The sequence below is a fragment of the Symsagittifera roscoffensis genome, chromosome 2 (assembly GCF_963678635.1).
Source record: "Symsagittifera roscoffensis chromosome 2, txSymRosc1.1, whole genome shotgun sequence".
NCBI classification, from domain to species: Eukaryota; Metazoa; Xenacoelomorpha; order Acoela; family Convolutidae; genus Symsagittifera; species Symsagittifera roscoffensis.
The window spans coordinates 47,616,517-47,631,896 of record NC_087063.1 but is presented as its reverse complement, the minus strand read 5'-3'; the positions used below and the strand labels follow the sequence as shown (position 1 = coordinate 47,631,896).

The following is a 15,380-nucleotide window of genomic DNA, read 5'->3' as shown; positions in this document are numbered from 1 at the left end:
ATAAGAATTTGGGGCGGCAAGACAAGACATTTAATGAGTCCAAACCAATCGTCTTTTAGGATTCTTTCTTCAGCTAAACTTCTCGGTTGACAGTAAATGGAGCCGAGGATTTTCGGTATGACTTTTCTATTGAACGTCTTCAGATCATGTTCAACTTCAGTCGTCGTCGTCATTTTCCCTTCTACCTCAACGAAAACATGTGCAATTAAAATCTCTGATGGATGACCAACGGGGTAGAGACAGTTTGCGGTAACGTAGGGATAAAGAGAACAAATGTCAACGTAACCAAAGTTTTGATTTTTATCTTGTTTTGTCCAATGAAGGTTAAAAATTTCAGTCCTACCGCCCAAAAAGCATCTCGTGCACTTAATGGTAAGTAGTAGGCGCTTTTAGATGCAATCGATTACAGCATTCTAGAAAAGGAAAGCGCTGCGCTGTTGTCGCTATTGTTATGGAAATCTGTTAATAATGTATGATCGTCACACTCGCAAATGTGCTCACATTCCTCGACGATGAACTCGTATCCGTCTGTTGTTTTGTACACGGTTTTCTCATTGATCTGCTTCTGTAGAAAACTAACGATCTTTTCTAAGAAGTTAGCCACAATTCTTCCATATTAGTTTTGCCTGATTTGTAAAAAAAAAACAATTTTGTAATTACCTATTTTGGCTTTCTCGCTTTCCTGACTTTCAATCCAGGTCAATTGCAGCGGAATTGACCTTTTCAAAGTTCCGTTTACTGCTGCATCTGCATGCAATTATATTTACATTGTGAAGCAGGAAAATATGAAGCATCCGGAGATCGATAACCATTGATCGGTTAAAAACCAATTGCGGTTAAAAACAATCTTTGGAATACATTGTTTTGTTCATATAACCATTCAAAAATAAGTAAAAAATCGAATCCGCTTCCAAAGTGTGCATTGAGTCATTTGCACTTTGTTACCTGTTCCAGATCACAAAAAAAGTATGAACAAAATTGTGATACGCAATCATAACCCTTAAACATAAGTTCTTGATCACCACTCAGTGTTTTTGCGCATAACAAAACAGCCTTATGATTAATCTTCTGCAGGCAACTTTGATCCGTTTCTATATCAAAAACCCAGATTGCAGTGTCTTGTACAGCTGGCTCAGCATCTCGATCAATGTCCGGTAACGGGCTGCTTTCCTCGTCCGTTTTTTTTTTGTCTTTTTCAGTGAATCTTGATGTTCTTTACTTTCATTGTCGAAGTCGGTTTTTGGGCGTTTCCTCCTTATCGGTGGTTAAATGAAGCACTGATGCAAATGACTCTTCCCATTGTCAAAGTACTGGGAGCAAACGACGCATCGTGTTTTTGAACAATCATGCGAAGACATTGACTGCTTTGCTACACAGGCAGAACACGTGGGGCACTGTCTATAACTTGCGCAAGATGAGGTGTGAGCGTCCTTACAAAGTTCTATTATTACATCCAGCTTGTCTACACAATACATAAAAGCCCTGCGGGTCTACATAAAAGTCCTGAGGGTTATAAGAGGACCCCATGTTCTTGCAGTTGAAGGCAAACGCGTCAGTCAATCAAAATTTGTGCGTGTGTGTCAGTGTGAATACATCCAGAGTCCTGAAAAACTACGAAAAAAGTTGATGCGGTTTTGAAAAATGCTCCCATTGAGATGTAAAAATGATGTGTCTGAACAAAGTACTCTGGCTCGGATGGTTCAGTGGAGGCGACGATCCTTCAGACGATGACTTTACTCACATGGCGCAGGGATCGAACCAGATTATCTTCGCTTTTAGTTTTTTACAAGGGTTGGGTCAGCTGCGTAGAGCACTACTTGTTCTCGACCTTTGTTTACTTTTTGAAAACTTGAGTTTTTAAAGAAAGATTTTGTCAGTTGTTGGTAATTATCATGTTTGATTCGATGCTTCGGGTCTTGGAATATCTCTAGCCACAAAAAAGTGTCGAATCTAAAATCTAATAATCAAATAGTTAGTTGGGATGGTTGGTAATAGAAAATCAATTTGTATCATTCAAATGGTCGTTTCTTATCTAACTAATTAGTTTAAGAGTAAAAACACACTACATTGCATTGAACAAAAAGGAACACCAACTGTTGTTTTATTTGAGAGTTTGTTCGTCATTTTTGACCGTCGACTGATGAAATATATTTCATATGATACGAAACCGCTATCATTTTGTACGACGCAGAGGCAGTTCGGCGGTCGTTCGGCATCTCCAGTTCAGCCAGGGCGTCAAATACATAAGCCGTCAAAAGGGTCATTTTGAAGAGTCGAAACGTTTCTATATTCTTGCACACAAATTCCTGTTTTGCCAGCGCCAGTAGGCCTTTTCTGAGATCGTGCCTCTTCTGAGATCGTCCATCGGACGGTCAACTCCAGCTCTTGGTGAATTTTGGCACTGCGGTCATTTTAACCCTCTAAACAGCAGCGGAATATTAAGTATCGTTCGATTGATTGATCATTCAATGAGAAAGACAGTGCGTCAAAATGATCAATAAAAAAGATTAACACCTCAACATTCATGATTCTTTTGTCCATAAACTTCCAAACAGACATTGCTAACTGAAACAATTAGCGTTAGCAGTATCCTTATGGAATAGATATCCCCGATTCTAGACAAAAACACGTTTATTGCTTGTTACTTTTACGCAAAGTTGGTTTCGCAACCTGCATGAGCGAATAGAACGTCGAATGGACGCACATGGAGATCTCAGCTCCTGAACGTCTCGTTCCACCCAGGCTGAAAATTTTTCGCAATCAATTCTTTTCTCTACAGCTCAATTTAGAAATAGTGCTTTGACTTTTATTTAAATAAAACAAGTTATGCTTTGAAAATTGAAGCCACTCAAACAATAAAAATTATGTCCACCACTATAGAATTTGAAAATCTCAATATTTTCCGGAATTTCGTCTGTCATGCCCCCAAATTGTTTCCTAATGGGGTATCTCTGTTCTGTGTCATTGTGGGCGACTCTGTTTCATCAATGTACATAATGCTCTCTGTATCACAAAACGGTATATTTGTCGTCTTTTTCACTCGCTGCATGTACCTGTAGAGGACAGTGCGTGCATGAGCCGTTGTATATCCAGCCAGCACAACATTGGATTTTCGGGCAGAAGCTGCAGCATCATCAATATCTTTATATTATAGATACATCAAGTCACTTCCCACAAGGGTTGCATCTAACACTCTCGTGGTGTTAGATGTGGAATATCCAATAACATCAGTCTAATTATTGATATATTGAGTTTTTGGCAAGTTTTCTCGCATTCCAAGATATCCCCACATGGAATTCAAGAAAATTTTCGAAATAAAACGGAGACCTTAATTGTAACTAATTTAGTCAGGATCCATCTTGACGCCTTCATTGTGTTCAAAACGCTGCATAACTCTGTTTCATGAAGACACAATTTCCCCTGCTGGCAATCAATAGTTTTTGGCCATCTACCTGCTTCAGTTTTAATTTTCAAAAAAAAATCTTATTATATTCTTTGAAGAGGTGGCTGCTTCGTTTTTCACGGCTCAATGTCCACACCTCTACGACATCTTAATTCGGTAGCCGTTCAATAACGCTTATTTGAGTTCAACAGTTACAAAGCGAGATTATTGTTTCCATGTCTGCATTCATGTTGCAATAGGTTCTCGCAAAATGTTTTGGATTTTCTGTCGGCAGCAGATTCTTCGACGCAGCTTCTTCAAAGAAGGAAGAAAAGCTTCGAATCAAACTTGAAAGGGAGGACAGGTATCATAAGATTTTGAGGCGGCAAGAGAAGGCATTTAATGGTCCAAATCAATCGTCTTTTTGGATTCTATCTTCAGCTATCTTCTCGGTTGACAGTAAAAGGAGCCGAGGATTTTCGGCATAACTTTTCCATTGAACGTCTTGAGAGCATGTTCAACTTCAGACGTCGTCGTCACTTTCCCTTCTCCCTCAACGAACATAGGTGCAATTAAAACCTCTGATGGATGGCCAACGGGGTAGGTACAGTTTGCGGTAACGTAGGGATAAATAGAACAAATGTCAACCTAACCAAAGTGTTGATTTTTATATTGTTTTGTCCAAGGAAGGTAAAAACTTTCAGTCTTACCGCCCAAAAAGCATCTCGTGCACTTAATGCTGTGTAGTAGGCGCTTTTAGAAGCAATCAATTACAGCATTCTAGAAAAGGAAAGCGCTGCGCTGTTGTCGCTATTGTTATGTAAATCTGTTAATATTAAAAGATCGTCACACTCGCAAATGTGATCACATTCCTCAACGATGAACTCGTATCCGTCTGTTGTTTTGTACACGGTTTTCTCATTGATCTGCTTCTGAAGAAAATTAACGATCTTTATAAGAAGTTAGCCACAATTCTTCCATATTAGTTTTGCCTGATTTGTAAAAAAAAAAACAAATTTGTAGTTACCTTGGCTTTCTCGCTTTCCTGACTTTCAATCCAGGTCAATTGCAGCGGAATTGACCTTTTCAAAGTTCCGCTTACTGCTGCATCTGCATGCAATTATATTTACATTGTGAAGCAGGAAAATATGTAGCATCTCGAGATCGATAACCATTGATCGGTTTAAAGCCAATTGCATTCATAGGCATAAATAGCTGCCTGTAAATGTAATTGCATGCAGATGCAGCAGTACACGCAACTTTAAAAAGGGTCAATCCCAATGCAAATCGATTTGTTCAAGGTTCGAAACTGAATTACACCTTGACGTAACAACTCCACGTCTGATTGACAGGATTCTATCAATTCCTGGGAAAAACTGCACACTTGATTGGCCAGCTGAGAGCTGTATCGTGGTTTTTCGTGCCAATTGGAAAAATCTTCAATTTATTTTTTGATTCTCAAGCTTGCTATTCCAACAAAAAAACATTTGGGTGGAAACTGCCCGTCTTCAAAAGCGAATTGCTGACTAATGCTCGGAAAACCAGGATGATTTTGTAGGTCGTATTGATGGAAAACATTCGCTTCTATTGAAGATGTAGGCTGATTAAAAAGATCACAAACTTCAGAGTACCAGGAAGGCTGCAAACAGAAATTTTGTCCAAGATGGCAGTCTTTTGATTCATGAAAGACATTAATTTTCTATTGATGAAGTGCCGCTCTGCAGGTAAGATAGCGAGGAACGTAATCCATTGTCTCTGTCAGACCAAATGTTTTTCAGAATTTACGAAGGGCTATCGGAACGAATAGAAATGAGTCGATAAACCTCTTGTTTCCGACTTTCATATATAAAGGACTTTATTGCCTCTTGAAACAACCTTTGGATACATTGATTTGTTCATAAAACCATTCAAAAAAAAGTAAAAAATCGAATCCGCTTCCAAAGTGTGCATTGAGTCATTTGCACTTTGTTACCTGCTCCAGATCACAAAAAAGTATGAACAAAATTGTGATACGCAATCATAACCCTTAAACATAAGTACTTGATCACCAATCAGTGTTTTTGCGCATAACAAAACAACCTTGTGATTAATGTTCTGCAGGCAACTTTGATCCGTTTCTATATCAAAAACCCGGATTGCAGTGTCTTGTACAGCTTGCTCAGTATCTCGATCAATGTCCGGTAACGGGCTGCTTTTGTACAGCTTGCTCAGTATCTTGTACAGCTTGCTCAGTGTCTTGTACAGCTTGCTCAGTATCTCGATCAATGTCCGGTAACGGGCTGCTTTTTTGTCTTTTTCACTGAACCTTGATGTTCTTTACTTTCATTGTCGAAGTCGGCGTTTAGGCGTTTCCTTCTTATCGTTGGTTAAACGAAGCACTGATGCAAATAACTCTTCCCATTGTCGAAGTACTGGTAGCAAACGACGCATCGTGTTTTTGAACAATTATGCGAAGGCATTGACTGCTTTGCGACACAGGCAGAACACGTGGGGCATTGTCTTAAACTTGCGCAAGGTGAGGTGTGAGCATCCTTTTAAAGTTGAGTTTTCAACTTCATTCCACACGTTGCGCACGGAGCTATCCCTCCTACTTGATAAGAATCGAGGCGATCGCATCTATTTTTACACCCAGCTTGTCTACACAATACATTAAAGTCCTGAGGGTCTACATAAAAGTCCTGAGGGTTGTAAGAGGACGCCATGTTCTTGCAGTTGAAGGCAAACGCGTCAGTCAATCAAAAGTTGTGCGTGTGCGTTTGTGTGATTACATCCAGAGTCCTGAAAAACGACGAAAATTTTTTTGCGGTTTAAAAAAAAGCTCTCATTGAGATGTAAAAATGATGTGTCTGAACAAAGTACTGTGGCTCGGATGGTTCAGTGGAGGCGACGATCCTTCAGACGACGATTTTACTCACATCGCGCAGGGATCGAACTGGATTATCTTCGCTCTTTGTTTTTACAAGGGTTGGGTCAACTGCGTAGAGCACTACTAGTTCTCGACCTTTGTTTACTTTTTGAAAACTTGAGTTTTTAAAGGAAGATTTTGTCATTTGTTGGCTATTATCACGTTTGATTCGACGCTTCGGGTCTTGGAATACCTCAAGTCACAAAAAAAGTGTCGAATCTAAAATCTAATTAACAAATAGTTAGTTAGGATGGTTGGTAATAGGCAATCAATTTGTATCATTCGAATGGTCGTTTGTTATCTAACTAATTAGTTTAAGAATAATTAGTTTAAGAATAATGCATCTTCTGAGATCGTCCATCCGACGGTCAACTCCAGCTCTTGGTGAATTTTGGCTGCTGGCACGGCGTTCATTTCAACTCTAAAAAGCAGCCGAACATTAAGTATCGTTCGATTGATTGATCATTCAATGAGAAAGACAGTCCGTCAAAATGATAAATTAAAAAGATTAACACCTCAACATTAATGATTCTTTTGTGCATAAACTTCCAAAAAGACATTGTTAACTGAAACAATTAGCGTGAACAGTATCCTTAGGGAATAGATCTCCCCGATTCTAGACAAAAACAAGTTTATTGCTTGTTACCTTTTCGCAAAGTTGGTTTCGCAACCTGCATGTGCGAATAGAACGTCGAATGGACGCAAATGGAGATCTCAGCTCCTGAACTTCTTGTTTCACACAGGTTCAAAACTGTTCGCAATCAATTCTTTTCTCTACAGCTCGATTTAGAGTTAGTGCTTTGACTTTTATTTAAATAAAATCAGTTATGCTTTGAGTATTGAAGCCACTCAAAGAATAAAAATTATGTCCACCACTACAAAATTTGAAAATCTGAATATTTTCCTGAATTTCGTCTGTCATGTCTCCCAAATTGTTTCCTAACGGGGTATCTCTGTTCTGTGTCCTTGTCGGCGACTCTGTTTCATCAATGTACATAATGCTGTCTGAATCACAAAACAGTACATTTGTCGTCTTTTTCACTCGCTGCATGTACCTGTAGAGGACAGTGCGTGCATGAGTCGTTGTATATCCAGCCAGCACATTATTGGATTTTCGGGCAGAATCTGCAGCATCATCAATATCTTTATATTGGAGATACATCAAGTCATTTCCCACAAGGGTTGCAACTAACACTCTCGTGGTGTTAGATGTGAAATATCCAATACTATCAGTCTAATTATCGATATATCGAGTTTTTGGCAAGTTTTCTTGCATTCCAAGATATCCCCACATGGAATTCAAGAGAATTTTCGAAATAAAACGGAGACCTTAATTGTAACTAATTTAGTCAGGATACAATTTGACGCCTTCATTGAGTTCAAAACGCTGCAAAAATTCTGTTTCATGAAGACACAACTTCCCCTGCTGGCAATCACAAGTTTTTGGCCATCTACTTGCTTCAGTTTTAATTTTCAAAAAAATCTTATTAAATTCTTTAAAGAGATGGCTGCTTCGTTTTTCACGGTTCAATGTCCACACTTCTACGACATCTTAGTTCGGTAGCCGTTCAATAACGCTTATTTGAGTTCAACAGTTACAAAGCGAGATAATTGTTTCCATGTCTGCATTCATGTTGCAATAGGTTCTCGCAAATTGTTTTGGCTTTTCTGTCGGCAGCAGATTCTTCGACGCAGCTTCTTCAAAGAAGGAAGAAAAGCTTCGAAATAAACTTGAAAGGGAGGACAGGTATCATAAGATTTTGGGGCGGCAAGACAAGACATTTAATGAGTACAAACCAATCGTCTTTTAGGATTTTATCTTCAGCTAAACTTCTCGGTTGACAGTCGTCGTCGTCATTTTCCTTTCTACCTCAACGAAAACAGGTGCAATTAAAATCTCTGATGACTGACCAACGGGGTAGGGACAGTTTGCGGTAACGTAGGGATAAAGAGAACAAATTTCAACGTAACCAAAGTGTTGATTTTTACCTTGTTTTGTCCAATGAAGGTAAAAACTTTCAGTCCTACCGCCCAAAAAGCATCTCGTGCACTTAATGGTGTGTAGTAGACGCTTTTAGAAGCAATCGATTTCAGCATTCTAAAAAAGGAAAGCGCTGCGCTGTTGTCGCTATTGTTACGTAAATCTGTTAATAAGGTACGATTGTCATACTCGCAAATGTGCTCACATTCCTCAACGATGAACTCGTATCCGCCTGTTGTTTTGTACGTGGTTTTTCTAATTGATCTGCTTTTGTAGAAAATTAACGATCTTTATATGAAGTTAGCCACAATTCTTCCATCGTCATCCCGAGCTTTTTGTTGAAAACCTTACGGTTTGGAAAACAATTTGGACACCTGTGATAAAAGCAACCAAAAAAATTCATAGATAGTTGCAAGATGCAGAGTCTTTTTCTTCTTCGACGACAAAGAGCTAGGACTAGACAAGCGATCTTCACGATCATCAAATTTTAACATCATCCCGTCAACTTTTACTTGGACCAAATTGTTGCTCTCCGACATTTCGGTTACTGATATTAGTTTTGCCTGATTTGTTTAAAAAAAAACAATTTTGTAGTTACCTATTTCGGCTTTCTCGCTTTCCCGACTTTCAATCCAGGTCAATTGCAGCGGAATTGACCTTTTCAAAGTTGCGTTTTCTAATATAGATAAATAGCTATAAATTATTCGAAATACTTCATTAGTAAATATTGAATTTGCTCTTTGTGAATTTTGGTGTTGTATACTTTTTATATATTCTGTGAATACTTTTGAAAATTCTATATCTACGTCGTCTGTTTGAAGTAGATAAATACCATGAAATTTACTTGGGCTCTGTAATTCTATGGTATAGATTCCGTACATTAATCTATAAAGTTCTTGTAAATGACTTGTTTCTGATTCGGAGAATGCGTTTCTTTGTTTTGAAAATCTTTTTCGTGTAATTTGTCTTTGTTTGCTTAAAATTTTTCGTTTAATTGTTTGTCGTTTAGTTCTAATATATCCTGTTGACTGTCTGTGTGGAGTGATTACGAGATCATATTTCTCGTTGTTTATTTCGCAGTTGTGTAATATGATTGTTTGTTTATTTCCTAAATTTTCTAGTGACATAAGGTTTAGGATGACGGATGCAATATTTGGATTAGTGATTTTTAAAGCCTAATTTATTAGTTCTTACGATTTTTTCGGGTTAGCCTAACTTGGGTGTTTTGGGTTGGAGAGAAAAGCATATATCGATTGCGAAGAATGATTGTTACTTTCTCGTGGCTAGTCTAAGTTAAGGTGTTAACTTACTTAATCTTACTTAGGGGGAATGATTGTGTTCAAGGGTTGGAGAATAGTAAATCGATCCACAAGGTTCAGGTATATTTAGAACACAAGTAGTTCGTTAGATACTATTTTAAACTTACTGAGTTTAAGTATTATCCTGGGTGAGGTAAGGGGGGGGGGGGGGGTCAAGTGACGGATGAATAACCGAAGCTCTTCACTGTTTATCCTAATTAGAATGATTAGTGATATTGAAAAAATTCTGTTAGTCCTGGGTTGGATAGTGAATCGACGTTTCAGGTCGTTGGACACTATGCTAACTGAGTGGGGGAGAACAAAATTGTTCTATTTGATCCAAGGATAAGCCTTGATGATCAAGATATAAATTAATGATATAAAATTTAGTTTGAACAAAAATGAAATGGAGATCCAAGGAAAGCCTTGATGATCTGTTTAGTTTAAAAGGTTTAATATAGGTAAAAGTAAAAATTAGAATAGGCCTTTTTAAAGTAATTAAAAGTTTTTATTGATAGGAATGTTTAGTTTTTGATGATGTTAGTGGTTTATGATTTGTTTGTTATGTTAAGGTGATGAAGCTGAGATGAAGAAAATATTTGTGTATTACTAACAATTTGTGTATTTAGTAACTAATTTTAATTTTTTATTTCAATTAACATTCTTTTTAGATATCTTTTCAATTTACTGCAGTTTTAAAGAAACGATTAGAGATCTTTTTATCAATCGTTATTGTACAATAATAGGTTTAGCGCCTGTAATTATCGGTGAAGAATTCTCTTCAACTATACTATGTCTGCAAATGAAAATCTAAATTCATTGCTTATAAAACTCTAAAAATAAAAGTTTGTGTTGGCTTTTGCCGTACGACCATGAAACTTATGGGTAAGTTCCGTTGTAGTCGTATATCGTCTCTTGTACGAGGTCTTCTTCCAATAAACACTATCCACACAAAGCAGAGAACACATGCTTTGCTATTTCCAATTCTACAGGGAAATTTCCGTGTAAGAGAACACTTTCAATAAACACTTATTTGCGAGTTAGGGTAGGAAAAAATAAGGTTCGTACTAACACACAAAGCTCGCAAGCTGGTTTGTGTAAAAATTTTATTGCATGGCTTTTCTTTTCTTATCGGAACGCTTTTTTAACCAATCTCACAGTAGTCATCAACAAGAACTCTACGTACGCTTCAGCAAATGAATGCCTCGTTTGAGAATGGCCAGCTGCAGGCGGTGGAGGCTGTTTCCATTTTTGGAGTGCCATTTGGCCCAGATGGTGTAGTTCTTCCTGAGAGTTGCGTCCCCAGTACAAGGCACATCGCACAACACCCGATCGTACATCAAGATCTTTGCTACAACACCACCATGCAAAATCAGATTAATATAACCAATTTGTGTTGTACTACATAACCACAAAAACGTGAATGCAACAAGAATAATTAAATAACAACGGTCTCGAATGCCATTTTCCCCTGCGTGCTCAACATAAAGGGATCGGGGTGGCTCAAGAGTAGACTCGGCTTTCTATGTGATAGCACGTTTACTAAAAAAAAACTGCAGTTAACTTAATGGGAAAAACTTTTTATCCCAAAGACAGATAAAAAGATTTTAAAAATAGATGACACTCAAAAAAAGCTAATAAGAATTCGAAAGATATTACCATTGAAGGAACTAAAACACAGGCGAATCGGCGCTCCGCACCACTTGCGACTCAACACAAACCGAAAAAAAACTTGAGAAAATGAAAATTGCTCAAAAAAACACGGTGAAAAAATAATTTCGTTTGTCTTGATTAAAAAACTAAGAGACTCAGCTGAAGCGGGAGATACCTGTTTGATATTTTTCGAATTTGCTATACTGAAGCGATGGAAAACTTCAAAATTGGACTTTGCCCAAAACCTTAGTTCTCACAAGCTTTGATTGTGTAAAAACTGGATCAATAGGTAAACGTTTTACTTGGCTGGAAAACCTGATTTATAAATTCCATTATCGAAATTAGAAGTCAATCAAGTTTTTTGTGACATTTACACTTTCTATGTTCAAAAGTAGGGTTTGCCTTTCTTTGAACAAAAGAAATGATCTGAACCTAAAAACTCAAAAACTAGCTAAACAAAACCAATTTAAAACAATTTGAGAGATTATCTTGCATTTTTAATTTCATGATCGCGTAATGCATCTTCGTGTTATTTTATAGTTAGAATCAACATTTTTTGATAATAGGTTTTTGTCGGTACTAATTATCGCTAGTTGCGTTTAGTAACGAACGCTCTACGCATCGTCTTATTTTTCAAAGAACTACCATTTGTCGCTTTCGACAAAATGTCGACCTGCCTTAACATGTACTGTATGTTAGGTGATATATACAATTCGTAAAATAAACCGATAAGGCTTTTGCTGGGTTGTTTTTAATTTAATGAACTTGTCGACATAAAATCGGTAGTTTTCGGATTGTTTTTGTCGTGATAATGGAACGTATAGGGTTCTCTACACGTTGAAACTTTCCAGACGCGCCTATAACTGCTCGGTATCGTACAGACCCTAGTTGATAACACTCTCAAAAGGATTTGGTTTTAGAAGTTTATTTTGGAAAAAGATTGTTGTTTTTCCCTTGGATAGATGCTACACATTTTCGAAGGACAAGTTTTTCCATTTTTGACGACACATGACCGCCAATGTAGCCGTCTCGAAGAGATCAATTTTATTTTATTATGTAAAAATAGCTAGGTAGCGTTGGAACCGGGAGCAAAATTGCGCTGAGGTGTTTTTAACATAATGAACTTGTCGACATAAATCGGTGGTTTTCAGATTTTTAAGTCTTTATAATGGAAGGTATAGGGTTCTCTACACGTTGAAACTTGTCAGACGCGCCTAGAATCACTCGTTATCGGTTAGACACTAGTTAATAACACTCTCAGGAGGATTTGGTTTATCTAATAGGTCACTTTTTGTAAAAAGATAGTTTTTTCCTATGGATAGATGCTACACATTTTCGAAGGATAAGTTCTTCCATTTTTGACGACATTTGACTGCCAACGTGGCTGTCTCGAAGAGCTCAAAATCATTTAATTATGTAAACCTAGCAAGGTAGCGTTGAAACCGGGAGCAAAGTTTTGCTGGGGTGTTTTTAAGTTAATGAACTTGTCGACATAAAATCGGTGGTTTTCAGATTTTTTTAAGTCTTGATAAAGGAAGGTATAGGGTTCTCTACACGTTGAAACTTGTCAGACGCGCATAGAACTACTCATTGTCGGTTAGACACTAGTTAATAACACTCTCAGGAGGATTTGGTTTATCTAATAGGTCACTTTGTAAAAAGATAGTTTTTTCCCTTGGATAGATGCTACACATTTTCGAAGGATAAGTTCTTCCATTTTTGACGACACCTGACTGCCAACGTGGCTGTCTCGAAGACCTCAGATTCATTTAGTTATGTAAACTTAGCAAGGTAGCGTTGAAACCGGGAGCAAAGTTTTGCTGGGGTGTTTTTAAGTTAATGAACTTGTCGACATAAAATCGGTGGTTTTCAGATTTTTTTAAGTCTTGATAAAGGAAGGTATAGGGTTCTCTACACGTTGAAACTTGTCAGACGCGCATAGAACTACTCATTGTCGGTTAGACACTAGTTAATAACACTCTCAGGAGGATTTGGTTTATCTAATAGGTCACTTTGTAAAAAGATAGTTTTTTCCCTTGGATAGATGCTACACATTTTCGAAGGATAAGTTCTTCCATTTTTGACGACACCTGACTGCCAACGTGGCTGTCTCGAAGACCTCAGATTCATTTAGTTATGTAAACCTAGCAAGGTAGCGTTGAAACCGGGAGCAAAGTTTTGCTGGGGTGTTTTTAAGTTAATGAACTTGTCGACATAAAATCGGTGGTTTTCAGATTTTTTTAAGTCTTGATAATGGAAGGTATAGAGTTCTCTACACGTTAAAACTTGTCAGACGCGCCTAGAACTACTCGTTATCGGTTAGACACTAGTTAATAACACTCTCAGGAGGATTTGGTTTATCTAATAGGTCACTTCGTAAAAAGATAGTTTTTTCCCTTGGATAGATGCTACACATTTTCGAAGGAAAAGTTTTTCCATTTTTGACGACACATGACCGCCAATGTAGCCGTCTCGAAGAGCTCGTATTCATTTAATTATGTAAACCTAGCAAGGTAGCGTTGAAACCGGGAGCAAAGTTTTGCTGGGGTGTTTTTAGGTTAATGAACTTGTCGACATAAAATCGGTGGTTTTCAGACTTTTTTAAGTCTTGATAAAGGAAGGTATAGGGTTCTCTACACGTTGAAACTTGTCAGACGCGCCTAGAACTACTCGTTGTCGGTTAGACCCTAGTTGATAACACTCTCAAAAGGATTTGGTTTTAGAAGTTTATTTTGGAAAAAGATTGTTGTTTTTCCCTTGCATAGATGCTACACATTTTCGAAGGACAAGTTTTTCCATTTTTGACGACACATGACCGCCAATGTAGCCGTCTCGAAGAGATCAATTTTATTTTATTATGTAAAAATAGCTAGGTAGCGTTGGAACCGGGAGCAAAATTGCGCTGAGGTGTTTTTAACATAATGAACTTGTCGACATAAATCGGTGGTTTTCAGATTTTTAAGTCTTTATAATGGAAGGTATAGGTTCCTCTACACGTTGAAACTTGTCAGACGCGCCTAGAATCACTCGTTATCGGTTAGACACTAGTTAATAACACTCTCAGGAGGATTTGGTTTATCTAATAGGTCACTTTGTAAAAAGATAGTTTTTTCCTATGGATAGATGCTACACATTTTCGAAGGATAAGTTCTTCCATTTTTGACGACATTTGACTGCCAACTTGGCTGTCTCGAAGAGCTCAAATTCATTTAATTATGTAAACCTAGCAAGGTAGCGTTGAAACCGGGAGCAAAGTTTTGCTGGGGTGTTTTTAAGTTAATGAACTTGTCGACATAAAATCGGTGGTTTTCAGATTTTTTTAAGTCTTGATAAAGGAAGGTATAGGGTTCTCTACACGTTGAAACTTGTCAGACGCGCATAGAACTACTCATTGTCGGTTAGACACTAGTTAATAACACTCTCAGGAGGATTTGGTTTATCTAATAGGTCACTTTGTAAAAAGATAGTTTTTTCCCTTGGATAGATGCTACACATTTTCGAAGGATAAGTTCTTCCATTTTTGACGACACCTGACTGCCAACGTGGCTGTCTCGAAGACCTCAGATTCATTTAGTTATGTAAACCTAGCAAGGTAGCGTTGAAACCGGGAGCAAAGTTTTGCTGGGGTGTTTTTAAGTTAATGAACTTGTCGACATAAAATCGGTGGTTTTCAGATTTTTTTAAGTCTTGATAATGGAAGGTATAGAGTTCTCTACACGTTAAAACTTGTCAGACGCGCCTAGAACTACTCGTTATCGGTTAGACACTAGTTAATAACACTCTCAGGAGGATTTGGTTTATCTAATAGGTCACTTCGTAAAAAGATAGTTTTTTCCCTTGGATAGATGCTACACATTTTCGAAGGAAAAGTTTTTCCATTTTTGACGACACATGACCGCCAATGTAGCCGTCTCGAAGAGCTCAAATTCATTTAATTATGTAAACCTAGCAAGGTAGCGTTGAAACCGGGAGCAAAGTTTTGCTGGGGTGTTTTTAGGTTAATGAACTTGTCGACATAAAATCGGTGGTTTTCAGACTTTTTTAAGTCTTGATAAAGGAAGGTATAGGGTTCTCTACACGTTGAAACTTGTCAGACGCGCCTAGAACTACTCGTTGTCGGTTAGACACTAGTTAATAACACTCTCAGGAGGATTTGGTTTA

General features: G+C 37.7%; 1 protein-coding gene across 1 annotated transcript in view; it reads right to left on the bottom strand.

Moving 5' to 3' along the window:
• Positions 1–15,380, bottom strand: part of LOC134838841 (RNA cytosine-C(5)-methyltransferase NSUN2-like) — a 61,783-nt gene that overhangs the window by 16,191 nt on the left and 30,212 nt on the right. The window contains exon 3 of the mRNA XM_063854125.1: positions 10,753–10,917. Coding sequence (XP_063710195.1) covers positions 10,753–10,917 — 165 coding nt within the window. The remainder of the gene's footprint in view (positions 1–10,752; positions 10,918–15,380) is intronic.